This window comes from Panthera onca, chromosome B2 (assembly GCF_046562875.1).
Source record: "Panthera onca isolate mPanOnc1 chromosome B2, mPanOnc1 haplotype 2, whole genome shotgun sequence".
In the NCBI taxonomy this organism is placed as follows: Eukaryota; Metazoa; Chordata; class Mammalia; order Carnivora; family Felidae; genus Panthera; species Panthera onca.
In genome coordinates, this window is record NC_138343.1 from 148,463,363 (window position 1) to 148,481,850 (window position 18,488).

The window sequence follows — 18,488 nt, forward strand, 5'->3', positions numbered from 1 at the left end:
CGGAAGGGGCGCGGCAGACCCGACCCTCCTTCCGTGATGGCAGGCGTGTCGTCCGGTGGCCACGCAAACCAGTCACCTGCCTTTACCTGGCTGCCTGCCTCGAGGTGCTGTCTGACCAGGAATGTTTACGGGTGCTTCCTAAAGGAAACAGGGGCGCCCGGGGGGCTCAGTCGGCTGAGCGGCCGACTTTGGCTCAAGGTCAGGATCTCACGGTTCATGGTTTCAAGACCCGCGTCGGGCTCTGTGCTGACAGCTCGGAGCCCGGAGCCTGCTTTGGATTCTGTGTCTCCCCCTCTCTCTGCTCCTCCCCCACTCTCTCTCTCTCTCTCTCTCTCTTTAAATTTATTTATTTATTTTTTTTTTTAAATTTTTTTTTTCAACGTTTTTTATTTATTTTTGGGACAGAGAGAGACAGAGCATGAACGGGGGAGGGGCAGAGAGAGAGGGAGACACAGAATCGGAAACAGGCTCCAGGCTCCGAGCCATCAGTCCAGAGCCTGACGCGGGGCTCGAACTCACGGACCGCGAGATCGTGACCTGGCTGAAGTCGGACGCTTAACCGACTGCGCCACCCAGGCGCCCCTCTCTCTTTAAATTTAAATAAACTTGGGGTGCCTGGGTGGCTCAGTTGGTTGAGCGTCCGACTTTGGCTCAGGTCATGATCTTGCGGTTCGTGAGTTCGAGCCCCATGTCGGGCTCTGTGCTGACAGCTCGGAGTCTGGAGCCTGCTTCGGGTGCTGTGTCTCCCTGTCTCTCTGCCCCTCCCCTGCCTGTGCTCTGTCTCTCTCTCTCTCTCTCTCAAAAATAAATAAACATTAAAAAAAATGTAAAGAAAACATAAAGCTAACTTTCTCATCCCTGGTCTTTATTTGTCCCGAAAGGGCTAAGGAAGCCTGAAAGCGTTCACCCAGGACCTGCGAGTGTGTGTCCCCACCCTGGCACGGGGCAGGGCTGACCCTGGGCCCGGACGGGACAGCCCCCGACACCTCTGCCTCGTGATGGCTCGGGTGCGCATGCCGTCGCGTGCTGACACCCATGGGAGGCGCGCATTACCCTGCCAGCATGGTGTAAAGCAGGGTCCCCAGACTCCAGATGTCACACGCTGCGTCATAGCCTTGTCGCTTCAGGACCTGCAGGGGAAAAGCAGGAGATGGGTGAGCACTGGGGAGGAAACTTCAAGCTCCCAGCGTGCTGTTCCGACGGGATGATGGGCTGGGCAGGTGGGGGACAGGGGACGTCTTCAGGGCAACTGTCGTTTATCAACGCAAAGTCAACCGTGGTGCCTGGCAGTAGGGCTCCCCAAGGACCAGGGCACACACAGGAACCACAGTTCTTGCTAGATCCACTGACACACGGGCTGAAAAGGGAAGACTTACTTTTTAAAGGAACTTTAAAGACATTATGGCAAAACGTACATAGCATAAAACTTACCGTCTTTTAAGAAGCATTTTTTTAATGTTTACTTTTGAGAGAGAGAGAGACAGAGTGCAAGTGAGGGAGGGGCAGAGAGGGAGGGAGACACAGAATCCGAAGCGGGCTCCGGGCTCCGAGCTGTCAGCGCAGAGCCCGACGCGGGGCTTGAACCCACGAACCGTGAGATCATGACCTGAGCCGAAGTCGGACGCTTAGCGGACAGAGCCCCCCAGGCGCCCCTAGAATTTACCATCTTAATCAGTTTTGGGAGTACGGTTCAGTTACTCAAGCGTTCCCATCATCCACCTCCAGAACTCTTTTCTCTTGCAAAACTGCAACCACTCCCATCACACACTGGCTCTCTGTGCCCCGCCCCCAGCCCTCGCCCCCACCCTCCTTCTCCTCCTCCGGTCTTCTCTGCAGATTTGGCTGCTTTAGGGACCTCATGTAAGTGGAATCATACAGTAATTACGCTCTTCTGCCTGCGTATCACACACAACGTAACGTGCTCCAGGTTCATCGTGTTGAGGCGTGGCACGGGGTGTCCTTCCTGTTCAAGGCTCACAACCCACTGAAAAACACGCCACATTCTGTGCAGGCATTCAGCCACTGACAGACACGTGGGTGGCTCCCACCTTTGGTGAACAGGGCTGCTGAGAACACGGGTGGGCGAATATCTGCTCTTGTCTCTGCTTTCAGAAACGCTGGGCACGGGCGTGACCGCACCGCGTGGTGAGCCTATGTCTAGTTTTTTGAGGGACGGTTAAAACAGAAGAATTCACGCGTCCTAGGGTTGCGTACTTCCGCGGAAGACGATGCTCTGATAGACTTATAGTTGAGAACAGTAAGGAAAGCAGCATAAATGCTCACGGATTACTGTACATTACAGGGTTGAGCATCAAACATGGAGGACTGTGTCCGACTGTCTTCGACACAAGGGCAAGGACCCCGTCTTCCCGTGTTTGCAACGCGGACACCGTGGGCTGTGCCGGGAACGCGGTCGGTGGCCAACCAGCCGGCACACGCAAATGAACCGAATGTTCGTCGTTCAAGCCCTGTCTCCACTGGCTGAGCGACCTTCAAAAGTCACTTGAACCCACTGAACCTGGTTTTTTTCTTAATCTATCAAGTGTGGCTAATAGTATCCACCCTGTGTACTTCGAACGGTGTATCAAGATAGAAGTAAAAAAAACCGGTGAGGGGCGCCTGGGTGGCTCAGTCGGTTAAACATCCGACTTCAGCTCAGGTCATGATCTCACAGTCTGTGAGTTCAAGCCCCGCGTCAGGCTCTGTGCTGACAGCTCAGAGCCTGGAGCTTGCTTCAGATTCTGTGTCTCCCTCTCTCTCTGCCCCTCCCCTGCTCATGCTCTGTCTCTCTCTGTCTCAAAAATAAATAAAAACTTAAAAAAAAATACCGGTGAAAGTGCTTTGGAAATGGTAAAGCAATAGACCAATTTAAGATAGTTCATAATGGCTAAAATCAATACCATCAATATTATTTCTTTTTTTTTTTTTTAATTTTTTTAATGTTTATTTATTTTTGAGAGAGAGAGAGACAGAGCACGAGCAGGGGAGGAGCAGAGAGAGAAGGAGACACAGAATCTGAAACAGGCTCCAGGCTCCGAGCTGTCAGCACAGAGCCCGACGCGGGGCTCGAACTCACAAACCACGAGATCATGACCTGAGCCGAAGCCGGACGCTCAACCGACTGAGCCACCCAGGCGCCCCCCATCAATATTATTTCTGATCAGATAAGGCAACAATAGAGGCTTATAAGCAGAGTATTTCAAAGGGGCCCCAGGTAGCATCTGGGTGACCCAAAAATGGCCTTGTGTCCCATGCGTGTAGGCTCCGTGCCCAGCTGCATCTCGACTCAGCACCCTGCCTTCCTCACCACCCTGGGGCGGGGAGGGGGGGCTACCTCTCAGCTCGCAGACCCACCACTAGGTGCCAGCCTGCCTTCACCAGCAGCCAGAAGGATCCACACAGAATCCACACCTAGCACCTGTTCTCCTTCCTAACCCCTCATCCCACCAGCCCTGTCCTGCTCGACCGGCCTCTCAGGTTTTGTTGCTAAGTTTCTAGAAAGCAAGAAACTGGGTTTGTCTTCGTGAACACATCAGTGACTTCAGAGCCTAACAAAACCATCCCCGGGAGCCTGAGAAGGTGGAAATGTACCCGAGGCCGTTGCTGAGATCATCTGACCCACTGGGTGCCGGCCAGGAGCCCTCCCCTGCAAGTCGCCACGGGCCTCGTGTGACATTCCACAGCGGCCGGCCGGCGTCCGCCGTGGGCCACAGTCTGGAGCAGCATCTGGCAGAGAGGAGACCCACAGACACGCAGCCCCCCCCCCCCCCCCCCGCCGCCCCTCCGTCTGTGCAGCTGTAGGTAGGTTTCTGATCACAGGGGACCCGTTAGCTCCCTTCCGGGTGACAGGACAGTCCGACCGCATCACGTCTCAGCGACTCCCAGCAAACGCTCGGGTTTGATCCTCATGGTCTACCGCACAGTCCGATTTTACATGAGAACATCACCATGAAAAGCGTGACAAACAGGAAACTAAAGCGGTAAGGTGAGGGTGCTTGAGCAAGATCCCCCTTTGCAGTGGGGGAGGGCGCGCCTCCGCGGGCTCGGAGGTCTTACCTCCGGGGCGACAAAGTTTGCCGTGTAGCAGGGTGTCATCAACAGCCCGTTCTCAGCTCGAAGCTGCTTGGCGAACCCGAAATCACAGATGCGGATGGACTCAGGGTTTCCAGACTCGTCCATGTACAGTATGTTACTCGGCTTCAGGTCTCGATGAACAACCTGGAAAGGCAGCAGGCCCAGGATGGGGCAAGAAAGGGAAGGGGCGGTGCGTTCAGAAGAGCAGGGCTTATACTGGGGCTGACCTGCGGGGGGCGGGGGGGGGGGTTCCCTCCTCTCTTCCTCTCACGTTGACGCTCAGACCGGGGGGCCCCCTAGAAACCTCTTTGGTGGCGAATGAATATTTCAATGAGTCAGTAACTAAGCAGCTACCTAAGCTGAGAGCATCACGTGCGGTGAGTTCAGGTGATGTGGATGAAAAGACCTCTACAGGTACGTGTTTATCGTGTGCCCACCACGCTCCAGCGCGGTGAGGGGCCGGGCACACCACAGAGCGAGGCAGACGTGGGACGTGTGACCACGGACAGGCCCAGGCGATCGGCAGGAGCCCTACAGCCGCCCCTGTGCCGAGGGAGCCGTGGGGCTCCAAGCACGAGGGACAGGATCGGCCAAAGTTGTCATCACATCTCAGAGCAAAGCAGCTACCTGGGGCACATGGCGATTTTTCTGAAGGGGACAGAGGCCGACTGGGAGCACACGTGTGTATCTGAACACGGCCTGGAAGCTGCATTGTCCTGCTAAAACCCAGGCACGGGGTATAGGAGGGAGGTTGGAGGGACACAGGCGGGCGGCCAGCCGGGTTTACGGAGACCCTGAGGGCAGGGGAGCAGGAGAGTCTGGGTCCACCACCCCCCTCATTCAAGAGACGCCAGTCTGGAAAAACCATCGTCCAAAGGGTCTCCTCTGGGGTTCTGGGAAAATGCTCCCTACTCCCGGACCGCCGGGTGACCACCAAACAGGCCTGCCGTGTGGTCCCAGAAGAGCATCGTCCTGTTCGGAGGCGGCTGCATTTTAAACGCTTACGACCACACGTGTGGGGCTGGCCGGGGGAGCACCGTCCGCCTCGCAGGAAGGGCCGAGAGGACGGGGGCTGGAGCAAGGCGTGGGGCCACGCGGCCACCCCCAGCCAGGCAGCCTGGGGCTGCGAGCGCGGGGTCTGGAAGCCCAGAGCCCGGCCGGACCCTGTCCCTGTCACTCCCTCTGTGCGACCAGCCCCAGGCAAGATACTTCACCTTCCTGTGCTCTGGCCTCCCGGTCTGTCCGGGACTGCAGACGTGGAGGGCGCAGAGCAGCGTGTGGAGGACGGGGAGGCGGCGGGAAACCTTGCCCTTACTGTCGTTTCACCCGCGGAATTCCTTTGTGTTGGTGCAGGAATTCAGTTCTAAGAGCAGGTGACGGAAACTCCAAAATTCCCCTTTACCAAGCCCACCTACGTTTTTCTGTATAACCGGTCCAGGTAAACGTAATGTCTCCGGCTGGCTCCCCGGGACACAGCATGTGCCTTGACCTTGGCCCCTGCGGGGGCAGGTGTGACGCAGAAGGAAGCCGAGGCCCCCCCTCCCACCCCCCCGCTCCCTCCCGATCCTCGGTTCCTGCTCTGACCCGGCCCCTCCCGGGGAGGACGGCGGGCTCACCCCCTGCGAGTGGAGGTAATCCATGGTCCTGGTGATGATGCACAGCACGTCGCTGGCCTCCCGCTCCGAGAAGTGTCGCTGTCGCAGGATGCGGTCCAGGAGCTCCCCTCCACGCATCAGCTCCGTCACCAGGTACACGAATTTGCCGTCGTCGTAGACCTGGGAGGCGGAGACAGGGGCGCACGGACCTCAGGGCCCACGCAGGGACCGCGGCCACCCCGCCCCCTCGCCAGCCAGCCTGCTGTGGGGGGAAGGGCCGCCCTGGACGGGGCGGAAGCCGGTGCACGGGCTGGGGGCTCAGTGCCCAGCACCCCCCCCCCCCCCCCCCCCCCCGCCGGGTGTCAAAAGAAGGCTTCTGGTGAAAATGAGCCAATGGCCATTCCAGTCACGCCCGACGCGGTTCTTAGGAAAAGCCGGCTTTAATAATCTGCCACAAAGCAGGGAATGAGTCAGCGAGGCCAAGAGCTTGCAAGGGCGAGGTTTGAGTGGAAATGAATCGTGGGGGTCTCGCTCCCCTCTCTGCTGGGGAATTAGGGACAGCACCGTGCTGCTGTGGGTCTCCGGGGCCGAGCTCTACAGACTTTACCGGGCACACCACTTGGGGTGGGGGGAGGGTTGTCGTCAGCAGGCAGGGTCTGGCCCAGCAGGTCTGGGTCATGTCCAAGCAGCCCCCAGGGGCCCTCTGTCCCGCTGCACCGTAGACAAGATGTAGCCAGACCCCAGAATCCAGAATGGGAGGGGCGGGGAGGCACAGAGAACCACCGCATGGCAGCCGCACTTTTATGGCCGAAAGCAACGGGAAAGGAGAGCTTCGTCAAACCACCTTCGCGCCCAGGAACTTAGAAACACCACGGCCAAGGGGTGCCTGGCTGGCCCAGTCGGTGAAACGTCGGACTCTGGATTTCAGCTCAGGCCGTGATCTCACGGTCCGTGAGTTTGAGCCCCTCGTCGGGCTCTGTGCCGACAGCACGGATTCTCTCTCTGGCTCTCTCTGCCCCTCCCCTACTCGTTCTCTCTCTCCTTCTCAAAGTAGGTAAATAACATAAAAAAAAAAAAAAAAAAAAAAACCCAAAAAACCCCACAACAGCCAAAAACTCCTCCGCCCTTGCTCTTTTCGTGACATGCCTGTGTGGACACAACCACCCTGCCTACGGGCGTGCCCGGGCATCGAGAAGAGCCTCGTGGAAATGGGGCAGATCCCCCACAAACGAGCAGTTTTGAGCTCACAGATCAGCGAGTTTCCAGAACAAATGGCTGAAACGATTTGCCTGACTCTGAGCTCAATGCAAGCTGTAAAGGTAATTTGGGTGTATTTGTTTCCAGTTTATGAACCCAGAACATCCTCTACTTTGGAGAATGTGCTTGTGAATGTATCACCAGCTGGGGACCTCGCACCCCAACAGGATGGAAGTGGCTTGGAAACCTTAGGGGGTTTTCACATTAGCCGCTTTGCGCTTGTGGATCTTAACATATAAATAAAAGCCGAAATGCAGAGAGCCCCGAACGGTGCAGTGAAGGCGACGGGGGCCCGGTGACGGGGACCCAGGGGGACAAAGCCGGCGTTTACTCTACTCTTGTCAACACAGGTGCCTGTTTCGCATTTGCCTCAGAATCTGGTCGGCATTTTGCAGTCCTCCTGCTCCAGGAGCCGACGGGGCCTGGAGGGAGCTCCAAGTGGCCTCAAAGTCTTAAGGTTTGGGGTTGGGGACAGTGGAATCGCTCGGGAGTGTGAGGGTGCAGGTGGCCCCCTCTGCAGGTCTCTGCAGGAGAGGGAGAGGTGAAAGCCCCCTCTCCCCTCCGGCCCCACCCCTGCAGCCCCGGGCTCTGTGGTGTCCTTCCAGTGGGGAGGACCCCTGCTCCCTTCCCTCTCCCAGGCCAGCAGGGGTGGAGGACGCTGGGAGGAGCCCCAGGGCCAGAGCTCCGGATCCGGGGTCTCGGGTCTGACCCAGCCCCGTCTCGTCCACTCCATGCTCTTGTTTCTGCTACGTTCAGGAACAGCCCAGAGTCTGCACCAGCTATCCTGCCCTTTACATGGCACTCTGATTTGGGAGGGGGCCGCTGTCCCGGGGACTCGGGCTCGCAGGTGCCGAGGGACCTGGAGGTGCAGGCGGCAGAGGCTGGCACACACTCGTGGGGGCAGGAACAGTGGCTGGACCGCGGAGGAAGCCACCCCCGGAGAAACACGCCGACACGCGACACGGCAGCCGTGTGACGCTCACTCACGTCTTTGAGCGTGATGATGTTTGGATGCTGTCCGTATCTCAGGAGAATCTCGATCTCTTCCGAGGGGTCTCTTTTACTCTTATCGATGATCTGGAATGAGCAGAGCACCTGACGTGAGGCTCCCGGGCAGCATGTGCTGGCTCGGACCCTTTTTGCCTTCCCTTCGCCTCCAGCTCACGCCCACAGGACACCTTACAGTCGCCTGGATGTTCGTGGCAATCCTCCCTGCCGACGAGCACCAGGGCGACACTTAAAAGAACAGGCACGAGCCTCAGACACGAATGCTAAGCTACTGCAGGGCGGGTGGAGAGGGGCGAATTTTAAGCTACTGCAGGGCGGTGGGTGGAGAGGGGTGGGCTCGGGGAGCTCACTCAGGCACCACATAACGGAAGGTGCTTCTCCACTAGATGGCGGGCTCCGGGTGGGTGGCCTGTGCTCCTCGCTCGTCCAAAATGAGCCCCCGGCTGCCGCCGGGCGTCTCTTAGCCTTACTCTGCAGCTACGCGCTGGCAACAAAGTGTGGCCAAGTGCATGGCTCTCCCCAGGGGGCACGGGGCTGGCGTGCACGCTGAATCGGCCGCTGTGGCTCAGACACGCAAACGTCACCCCCCTCCGCAACCCAGCACCTGTAGCCCACGTTGCGGGCTAGCAGATAAAATCCTTCCGCCCGTGAAAACAGATGGCCTCCGATGACAGGACGAGGTGTTATGAGCAGTGCCCCTATTTTTTTTATTTGAGAGAGAGAGAGAGAGAACACAAGTGTGTCTGAGTGGGGAAGAGGTACAGAGAGAGAGGGAAAGAGACAGAGAATCCCAAGCAGGCCCCACTCTCAGCACAGAGCCCGATGTGGGGCTCGATCCCACGACCCTGGGATCATGACCTGAGCCGAAATCGAGAGTCAGATGCCTAACCGACTGAGCCACCCAGGCACCCCTGCATCTTGGCTCTCAAGCCCACAGCCAAGCTCCGAGGACCCTGGTGCCCCAGGACTGTGAGCCCCGTGACACGCGTTGTAACACAAACAAAAAGTTAAGCTCCCTCCCTTAACACATTTTTCTCGTCTTGCTACATTTAACTCCACTGGAGTTCTAGCTCGGACCCCAGGATTACTTCTGTGATGGAAAGAAGCTAATGCATCGTCCCAAGGGAGAGCCTTTGTGGAGGCTCATTCGGCAGGGGTGGGGGTCCTTAATACACGGCTTGGTGGGACGTGAGCTGGCCGGGCCCTGGCATCCCTTCTGCTCCAAAGGCCCGCAGGGACGTACGGTCTCTCTGGTCTGTGACCTTCTCTTTGAAATCGGAGATGGTTGAAATACGTTACTGGATTTTTGAAAAATTAGTGGCGGATGCATCTCTTTTCAAAGAAGATTTCCTAATGAAAAAATGTATTCTTAGCATAGATCTGTTTGATCGCTCTCATGGTGGCGTGGGATGTGGGAAGCCTTTTCTCCACTGCCCGTGGCCCGGGGGTGGGGGGACAGCCGGCAGCTACAGGGCCAGAGGGGGTGGCTGTGGGGGCCGTCCTCCGACAGGAGCTGGGGCCTTTACCTTCCTCAGTCCTGTGGCATCTCCCACGGAGGAGCCGACCTGAAGCCAGAAGGCAAGGCAGGGAGGTGGGGAGGTGGGTGTGCAGGGGAGGTGGGCACCCAGCCTGGAGGGGAAGCCGGGCCCAACAGTGGCAGGCGCAGGACCCGACGGCCGCCCTCCTGGCTCTCCACCATCTCCCCGACCTGGGCGGGGCTGGCCCGCGTCCCCACGGCTGCACGCCCCGGGCCGGCCCCGTGTGTCGATCCTAACCCTTGTCAGCAAGTCCTGGCTGCTTTTAGCCACAAATCTTTTTGTCTTCACAGAGATGCTTAGCCGCGAGGCCCGGCGACTGGTCCCCGAGCGCGAGCTGCAGTCTGTGCTGGGGGAAGGCAGAGCCCAGAAAGAGGTTCGAGCACACTGTTTAGACACGTCTAGGAATGACTCTCCTCCCCGTGGGATTGGTTTCTTGGGACTGGCATTGTTAGACTTGCTTCTGGTCCAAGAAAGTGCTGGTGGCTCAGGTTCCTTATTCTGAGAATACACTGCTTTATAATCTTTCCGAGGCAACGGAAGAAGGGACTGTCCACATACGTGCTGGCGAGCCAGGCCTCCTCCCTCCCACGCTGACGCTCAGGTGACCCTGACGGAACACGGAGGAGGCGTCGGGACGCCCACCCTGTCTCCTTCTCATCCAGCAGCGGCCGCGGACAGCAAGCGGGGCACTGCCTGGGGGGTCGGCCACCCACCCCGGCCGGTGAGCGAGCCGTCCGCGGTGCCGCTCTCTAGCCAGCTGGGCACTTGCGGGGCTAAGTCAGTGCGCCAGGCAGTGCCGGGCACGGGAGGGCTCCCTCCACAGGCGAAGCTCAGGGGTACCGACCAAGAGCATTGCCTGCCTGCCTTCCTCCTTCCTTCCTCCCTCCCACCCTTCCTTCCTTCCTTCCTTCCTTCCTTCCTTCCTTCCTTCCTTCCTCCCACCCTTCCTTCCTTCCTCCCTCCCTTCTTCCTTTTCCTTCCTTCCTTCCTCTCCCCTTTCTTTCTCTTTTTCTTTCCTTCTCTTTCCTCCCTTTTTCTTTTTTTCTTTTTCTTTCCTTTCCTCCCTTTCTTTTTTCTTTCTTTTTCTTTCCTTCTCTTTCCTCCTTTTCTTCTTTCTTTCTTTCTTTCTTTCTTTCTTTCTCTTTCCTCCCTTTCTTTTTCTTTCCTCTTTCCTCCCTTTCTTTCTTTCTTTCTTTCTTTTTCTTTCCTTCTCTTTCCTTTTCTTTCTTTCTTTCTTTCTTTCTTTCTTTCTTTCCTCCCTTTCTTTCTTTCTTTCTTTCCTTCTCTTTCCTCCCTTTCTTTTCTTTCCTTCTCTTTCCTTTTTCTTTCTTTCTTTCTTTCTTTCTTTCTTTCTTTCTTTCTTTCCTCCCTTTCTTTCTTTCTTTCTTTCTTTCCTTCTCTTTCCTCCCTTTCTTTTCTTTCCTTCTCTTTCCTCCCTTTCTTTTCTTTCTTTCCTCTTTCCTCTCTTTCTTTCTTTCTTTCCTCCCTTTCTTTCTCTCTTTTTCTTCCCTTCTCTTTCCTCCCTTTCTTTTCTTTCCTTCTCTTTCCTCCCTTTCTTTTCTTTTCCTTTCCTTCTCTTTCCTCTCTTTTTCTCTTTCCTCCCTTTCTTTTTTCTTTTTCTTCTTTCTTTCTTTCTTTCTTTCTCCTTCTCTTTCCTCCCTTTCTTTTCTTTCCTTCTCTTTCCTCCTTTACTTTCTTTCTTTCTTTTCTTTCTTTCTTTCTTTCTTTCTGTCTCTGTCTCTATCTCTGTCTGTCTCTGTCTCTGTCTCTGTCTCTGTCCTCCTTTCTTTTTACTCATGGGTCTTGAACTCATGACCCCAAGGTCAAGACCCTCATGTTCCAACTGAGCCGGCCAGGCTCCCTTCGTGTGCATTTTTATTCCTGGCTACCGAAGAGAGGCCTAAGGCCTCATGGTGATCAGCATTGTTTCCCTCTTCCTTTCCATCTCTGCACATCTCCACCTTCCCCTTCCCCGGCTCCCTCCACAAGCACCCCTCCTGGGACACTGACTCCTGTGGGGAAAAGGGCTTTATGATGAGCATGCGGTGGGGGGCTCACAGGCCTGAACAGCCCCTCGAGGCGGAGTATTTCCCTGACTTGTTCCAAGGATCAATGCCCTATTTGGAACAGGGGTAGGAGAACGTGTGATCGTTTGTAAGATTTAGCAGACGACTTCTCTCGTACCATTAACTTAGGCAAATTAGTTTGCTTACACAGTGAAAGAACTCTGAGTTTTCCGGCTGGAAAAAAACGAAAGTTTCCACGCCAGTGTGCCTTCTAAAACTAAGCTCTGTTCATGTCAAACATCTGTCTTGATTCTGCTGTGTTTCTGGTTGGCACACGGCATACACATACGGAAACGAGCCCAGACACGCTAACGCTACCGTAAACGGTCTGCCGCGGACGCAGAGCGGGCTGGGCGCAGGGAGCGCGGGCCCAGCTGCCCGTGTGCGTGGACGGGCCCAGCGACTCCCGGAAAGAACTGGGCGACACGGACTCACACACTCGTCAGGACCCTCCTGCATCTTTACCCGAGTCTGTCGCTACAACAAACTACGTGACTTCGAACCACGCAAACGCGCTACTGAAAAGAAGGCATGGCCGTGTCTGACGCGGGGGCTGCCCCGGGAGGAGCTGGCCACGGCTCCCCAACGTGCCTCGGCCCGCAGGCGCCTTTCAGCCGCGGGGACCCGCTTGCACGTCTGCAGATACCATGGCCCGCGGCCAGGGCTGACGTCCGAAGCGCATCCAGCTTCAGACTCCTCAGTCACGTGGGCTGTTGGCGGCAGCTTCTGGCTCTGCGATCCCTAAGACGCCTCGGTGGCTGGCTTGTGGGTTCCCTGAGAACAGGTCCGTGCTCCCGCCCAGGACCTACCGCTGTCTCTGCCGTAGGAAGAGCACTAACAAAAGAACCGTGCAAAGGAACGGACAGCGTCGGCTGGCCGAACGAGGGGATCCGTGCAGAACGCGACGTGTTCCCAGACGAGAAACGCTCCAGTCCGCACCTGTCCTGTCAACACTGACAGTGAAGAAGCCCAGGAAAGGCTGGAAGTGACGTGGGATGTGAGGAAAAGCTCCTGATGCTCCTTGGACGTAACACTTGTCCCTGACACCAACGGTCACAACGGGGGTGGAGAGATGGACAGGAGAGGAGACACGAAGTCTGTCGGGCGTGAAGCGTCACGAGAGAAGGCACTGCGGGCCACGGAGCACGGAGTGACAGCACAGGAGCCGGGGCGGGGGGCAGGGAGACCCCGGCCGAGAGCAGGGGCCTGTGGACACGAGGTGGCCGGCACCCGGGTCTCGGGGAGGAAAGTTCCAGCCCCAGGGAGGCAAACGTGTTCCCCAGGCGGGAGCCTCCCGTGTCCTGGGAAGAGCGTGGGGAGTTGAGTCCAGCTGGGGAGGTGTGGGAGGGGGGACAGGCGACGGGGCCTCGCCACTGGCTGCGGGGTTTGGGCTCCGGGGCAGTGGGGTGGAGGCCGCGGAACCACCCGCTTGGCGTGGCCGTCTCGCTCTCTCAGGACCCGGGTGTCGCAACACGCAAGGGGGTGAGCTGGACGGGGGTATCACGGTCCCCCCCTCGGAGCAGAGAGGCAGCGCCCCGCGGAGGTCAAGGGCATGCACCCCCTGGAGGGAGGGCGGCTCCCCCATCTACGAGCTGGGTGTCCGGTCTCTGGGTCCCCGAGGGGACGCCGAGGGTGATCACAGCACCGCGTCGTGAAGGTGACGTGAGCTCACGTGCGCAGCGTTTCCGGGCTGGCGCGTAGCGAGTGCTGTTCACGGTCATCGTCCCCGTGGCCACAAGAGGGCACAATGCATCGCGACAGGTCTGGATTCTGTCTAACGCCTGCCGCTCCCGGTCTCCTGAGCTTCAGGTGTTGGGTTTGCCGCTTAGACGTTTACTGATGCTCGTGTCTCGAAACCGAGGATCTAAGCGGCAGAAGTGATACCTCGGGGGTGGGCGTCAGTTCTGCGCCCCACGGTCGGCACCCACCGAGTCGCTCGCAGACACCTTCTGGAACGGTCTCAAGGCGCACCTGCGGAGGCTCATGAGAGGCTGAGACACCTGGGGGCGCGAGGCAGCTTTTCCACAGCGAATCCCCCCCCAACACAAGGCTCCTCGGGAGCCCTTCCTTTGACACGAGCCGGCGCCCTGGGCTGTTTGCCGTTGAGCCACTTCAGGAGTGGCTTCGTGGAAAGGGACACGTAGCCGGAACGAGAGAAGACTAGAGACGCTTCCCGCTCCGCAAACCTCCCCCGTTCAAGCGCCGCTCCGTCGCAGCTCCCTTCTGCGCTCCGTAAGCCGTCCTGCTCTCGCCCTTAAACAACTTGGCATCTGGGCTGTTCTGTCAGGTTGTCAAAGTCCCACACGATTCCCTCCGGCCCCCTGCCCTCTGGGGCCGACGAGGAGAGCAAAGGCGAACTTCGGTGGCGCCCGGATGGCGGGGCTGCTCTGCCCTCGGAAACCGCCGGGGGTGTAAGAGTGGACGCGTCTGTCAACCGTACTGAGCCTGACGGAGGGAGGAGGGAGGGAGGAGGTAACGGCTTTCCCACCCAGCTCCCCAGCACTGGGTGGGCGCACCGGAGGGACACCCCACGCCGAGTCGGCCCGAGGTGGGGTCCGCGAGGATGAGGAGGCAGCACCCGCCTCACCGCCTGAGGCCGGGCTCTGCCGGGGAAAGACCCTGGTCAGCCCAGCCTCGTTTGCTTCATCCGAAGACAGGGACCAAGCTGAGGGATTCAGAGTCTGTACCGACGCTTACAGAGTGCCCGCTGTGTGCGCGCGCTGCCTACTGTGAGATGCCCGTCCGTCCCCCGTCCCCGAAGCGTGCCTTAGGCTGCAGTCCTCCTCTTCAGCACCGCTGTTATTATGGGCTGGGTAATTCTTCGTTGAGGACAGCGGGAGGGAGCCGTCCTGGGCCGGATGTCAAGCTTCATCCCTGACCGTTGTCCACTAGACCCCAGCGGCGACTCCCACGCCAGCTGTGACACGCAGAATGTCTCAGACGTGGCCAGTGTCCCTGGAGGGGGGCAAAGCCAGCCGGACCGATGACGACCGGGCACAGGAGCCCCGGCACTCCGGTCACCGTCCTACTGTTCGTCCAGGTCCCTGCGTACGCTCTTCTGCTCTTGACTCAGGGGGGAGGCTTCCGAATCGCCCGTGGAGGTGGATGAGGGGACAAGGAGGCCCCCTGGCTCGGACTAGACGGTTTCTCAAAATGAAACAGACGCCCTTTTCCATCCACGCGAGAATGTGGATGGCCGGGTCCCCACACTTCGCGAGCTAGCCGGGAGCTGAGTCCCGGAGGGCGTTTATCGACCCGAGGTCCGGCTCACACGCCCAGCGATTTAAGTGCCACGTTCTCGGTTCTGCCAGGTATCAGCCAGGCAACTGATGCAGAAAAAGGTCAAAGAATAGTTCGGCTCCGCTCTACCTGGAAAATGCTGACAAAGGGCAGGGTAGCGATCTGTAGGACGTTAAAACGTTCTGCTAACAAATGGGCCCATCCTGAAAACCGAGCTCTTTGCCTTGAAACTCCTGCCGGTCCTGTTGCCCTTGAAGGAGATCCAAGCCAACGCCAGTGAACTGACAATGGACATTCCAACCAGCAGCCTACACAGCTCTGGGTCCCGGGCGCTCTCTCCTGCACTTGGTGAATTTAAATACCTTCTAGATAATAAACTACGACCCACTGTGGTCTCAGCAAGGATTGGGGGGGGGGGGGCGGGATCCCTGCCAGGTCCACCAGGTCTGTATGTCCAGGGAACTTCAAGGCGTGCAAAAAAGAAACAGGAAGGCTTGACTTCCCGTGGCACCCAGCTGCAGCCACGCGCCTGGCTTCTGGGCCCTGGGGTGAGATGCCTCAGAAATTCCCAGCACAGCGTGGCCTCAACAAGAGCGTCAAGGTCCGAGCTAAAGCCACGGAACAAAGCCGAATTCACATGGTGTTTTTATAAGAGAGCTGGATATGGGGACAGTACGGGGAAACACACAACTGCCTCTGTCAATGGGAGATTTATTTTCAGAGGCACAAAACGCAGCTGATCAACTGCACAGAGGCTGGCTGTTTTCTAGAAGGGCATCGTGGTCACTGAGCCGGCCGGACAATAGACGTGTTTCTCCTTGCTCGCTGGAAGCTGCGATTGTTTCTAGGATGGCTGCTGGTCACCAAACTGCCGAAAGAAATTCTGCGCGAATGACCCACGCAGAAAAGATCCTCCAAAGCCCCTGTATGCTTGTGAAGCCTCCATCGTGAAACACGAGCGAGACGCAGAGGGCAGGTGCGCACCCACGTCGGGCTCCAGGAGCAGCACTGCCTGGGGAACCAGGGGCGGCCTCGCAGGTGCTCCCATGAGCTCCCCCAAGGAGGAGGAAACACGAAACTCCTCAGCAACCCAAGTCCTAGAAACTCCTGGAAGACTGCTTGTGACATCACCTGGGGGCCCGTGCACACCCCCTGCGGACGGCTGGACAGCTGGCAGTGCTGTGCACCCTCCATCCTCTGCTCCTGGAGCCCTCTGCGCGCCTCCCCTCTGCTCCCAGACCCCTCTGCGCGCCTCCCCTCTGCTCTGGGAGCCCTCTGCACGCCTCCCCTCTGCTCCGGGAGCCCTCTGTGCGCCTCCCCTCTGCTCCGGGAGCCCTCTGCACGCCTCCCCTCTGCTCCTGGAGCCCTCTGCATGCATCCCCTCTGCTCCGGGAGCCCTCTGCGCGCCTCCCCTCGACTCCTGGCACAGCGCTCTAGAAGTGGGCAGGCTGAACACGGACATCCGTGGAACCCACAGACCATTCCTCCGTATTTCTAATGTTCTTTCTTATTAGAGGAATTCAACATACACGTGTCCACAAGCCATCATTTTCCAACCCAAACTAGACCTACGGCCTTTGGTCTAGGTTTTTTTGGCTGGTGTCTTTTCCGGAAGGAGTTGGGCATTTTTTTTCAGTGCAGGAAACACTGGGTGGGTGTGCCTGCTATTCTTGGGGGTCTCCCTTTTTGCAAAACCTGTGTTCACTACACGGTGTGGGGCCTGGGTGAGGAGTCGTGCAGAACAGCTCATCTGCCTGAGTCATCATTTTGGACAACTTCTTCAGAGGCCAGGAAAATCGCAATGGATGGGATTGCTCCTTCTACCCTGCTGCCTCCTGGAAGGTTCCACGCTCCCCCAGGGGGAGGGCCCTGGGGGCAGGGAGGGGCAGGGCCACGTGCTGCTGACAACACTGGGTTCAGCCACGACGACGCCACAGGCCGGACCCGGCGGTCAGTTCAGCGGGAAAGCGGTGGACTTAGAGCCTCTCTCCCGCTCTTGTGGACAGAATGTGCCATTTATGCTTTTTATGTAAGTTAGGCCGTGCTTTTAGCGGGAAGCTTTAGCTTTAGTCCATATTTTATCAACCAGAAAACTGAAGAAACTGGTCTTTGGGATTTCCAGATGAACTATCAAATGTAGCAACAATTACAGAGGCTAAAGGTACTATGTAGAGACGGGATTCTAGATAATTACAGATAATCCTTACTACGGACTTTTCCGGGTGGTGGAGAGTAAAATGGCCAGCTCTCTGCTTAGGTTTTCACGGGTTTAACCGGTTTATGCCTCTATTCGTTTCTTTGAGGTAGTTTTTGGTGACCGGGGCTTCCTCCTTCCTTCCCCCTCTCCCATCAAACACTGCGCCTGTCCCCCAACTGTATTTTCCAGAATACTGGGCACCCAAAGCTTTTATTCCAGAGTGCACTTATACAAAGCTACTAACGGTGGTCGGCACTCAGATGTGGGATAAAACTGAAAATACTCATGATTTGCAAAATAATTTTTGAACGGGTGACCTCATACCAAAGCAGACTGCGCTCCGTCACAGGAGACCTGGGGAGACGGTGAGCGGGGAGGGAGGCGGCCGGCTCAGCAGGGCCTGCCGCGGTCAGGGCTCGCCGGAGCGGTGCGGTTGTGCGCGGCAACCGCACGCGCCACTGCCCACGCCCGCGCGCGGTCTTACCTTCACGGCGTACTCTGCCTCCGTCGCTTTATGCACGCATCGCTTGCACACGGAGTAGGAGCCCACCCCGATGTCCTCCTTGATCTCGTAGCCGTCGGTGAAGTGTACGTTGTTCCCGTGTAACTGCTGCGGAGAGAGACCAAGGGCGGAGACGGCCGTCAGGGCTCTCTCGTGCAAGGGCGCGACCACAGGCACACGGGACACGGGCAGGAAGGGGGGTTCCAGACGGTGCACTGAGGTCACTGAGCCCAGGGGTTCGTGGAGTCACGCTGCTGGTCAGCAAGGGCTCTCGACCTACCTCCCGACTCCCCTGACCTCTCCGGTTGTGAACTTCATTCTCAGACCACAGTACCCGGTATCCACTGCCTGGGCCCATCCCCCTGAAGACCTGAGAGCCTGAGACAGGGGGGCAGGGGACCTGCGGAAGCTGCGTGTGTGGTTGTGACACTGGGGTCTAGAGCGGTGCCTGGCTGTGTCATCTACCTGGAAATCCGACCCCCTGATGTCCCAGGCATGGCCCGTAGGCACGACCCCCCACTCAGAGCACGGTCGAGAAGCCGCCAGAAGCCCTGTCACATCAAGCGCCCACGTCAGACACACCGTGGTTTCCCAAAAGGCTCTGGAGAGGCGATGTGGAGATCTAATGCCGCCCAATTTTCCCCGACCCGGTCCGTGAATAAAACGTGATCGCCGTTCCTTCTTAGAATTCTCTGTATCTGGTTACACTAACTGGGGGGAAAGCACCTTACAAAATAAATGTCCTCTGCACTGACCTCCCAAAAAGTCGGTTTGTAGCCACAGACCAAATCACTCTCTCGGGGTACTGGCCCCACTGCACACCGTGAGCACGCCCCGTCTGACTCGTGTGGGGGCTCTGGCTGTAGACACGCCACGGTGACAGCCTCATCAGAACTCTTTACCCTTCGTTAGGATGAATGTGGAACAGGGGTAACAGCCACGGCTCGGGTCACCATGAGACTCAGTGACCCCCGGGAGGCCGGGAAAGGAGCTGATGGCAGAAGGCGCTCC

The 18,488-nt window shown here is 57.8% G+C and overlaps 1 protein-coding gene across 6 annotated transcripts in view; it reads right to left on the minus strand.

Annotated features, from left to right (window-relative positions):
- The window catches only part of RPS6KA2 (ribosomal protein S6 kinase A2), a 349,946-nt gene that overhangs the window by 10,321 nt on the left and 321,137 nt on the right, over window positions 1–18,488 (minus strand). For all 6 annotated transcript variants that reach the window (XM_078447561.2, XM_060617075.3, XM_060617077.3 and 3 more), the window contains 5 exons: window positions 17,460–17,585; window positions 7,914–8,003; window positions 5,691–5,849; window positions 4,057–4,218; window positions 1,054–1,130 (listed from right to left, as the gene is read on the minus strand). In XM_078447561.2, the coding sequence (XP_078303687.1) occupies window positions 1,054–1,130; window positions 4,057–4,218; window positions 5,691–5,849; window positions 7,914–8,003; window positions 17,460–17,585 (614 nt within the window). The remainder of the gene's footprint in view (window positions 1–1,053; window positions 1,131–4,056; window positions 4,219–5,690; window positions 5,850–7,913; window positions 8,004–17,459; window positions 17,586–18,488) is intronic.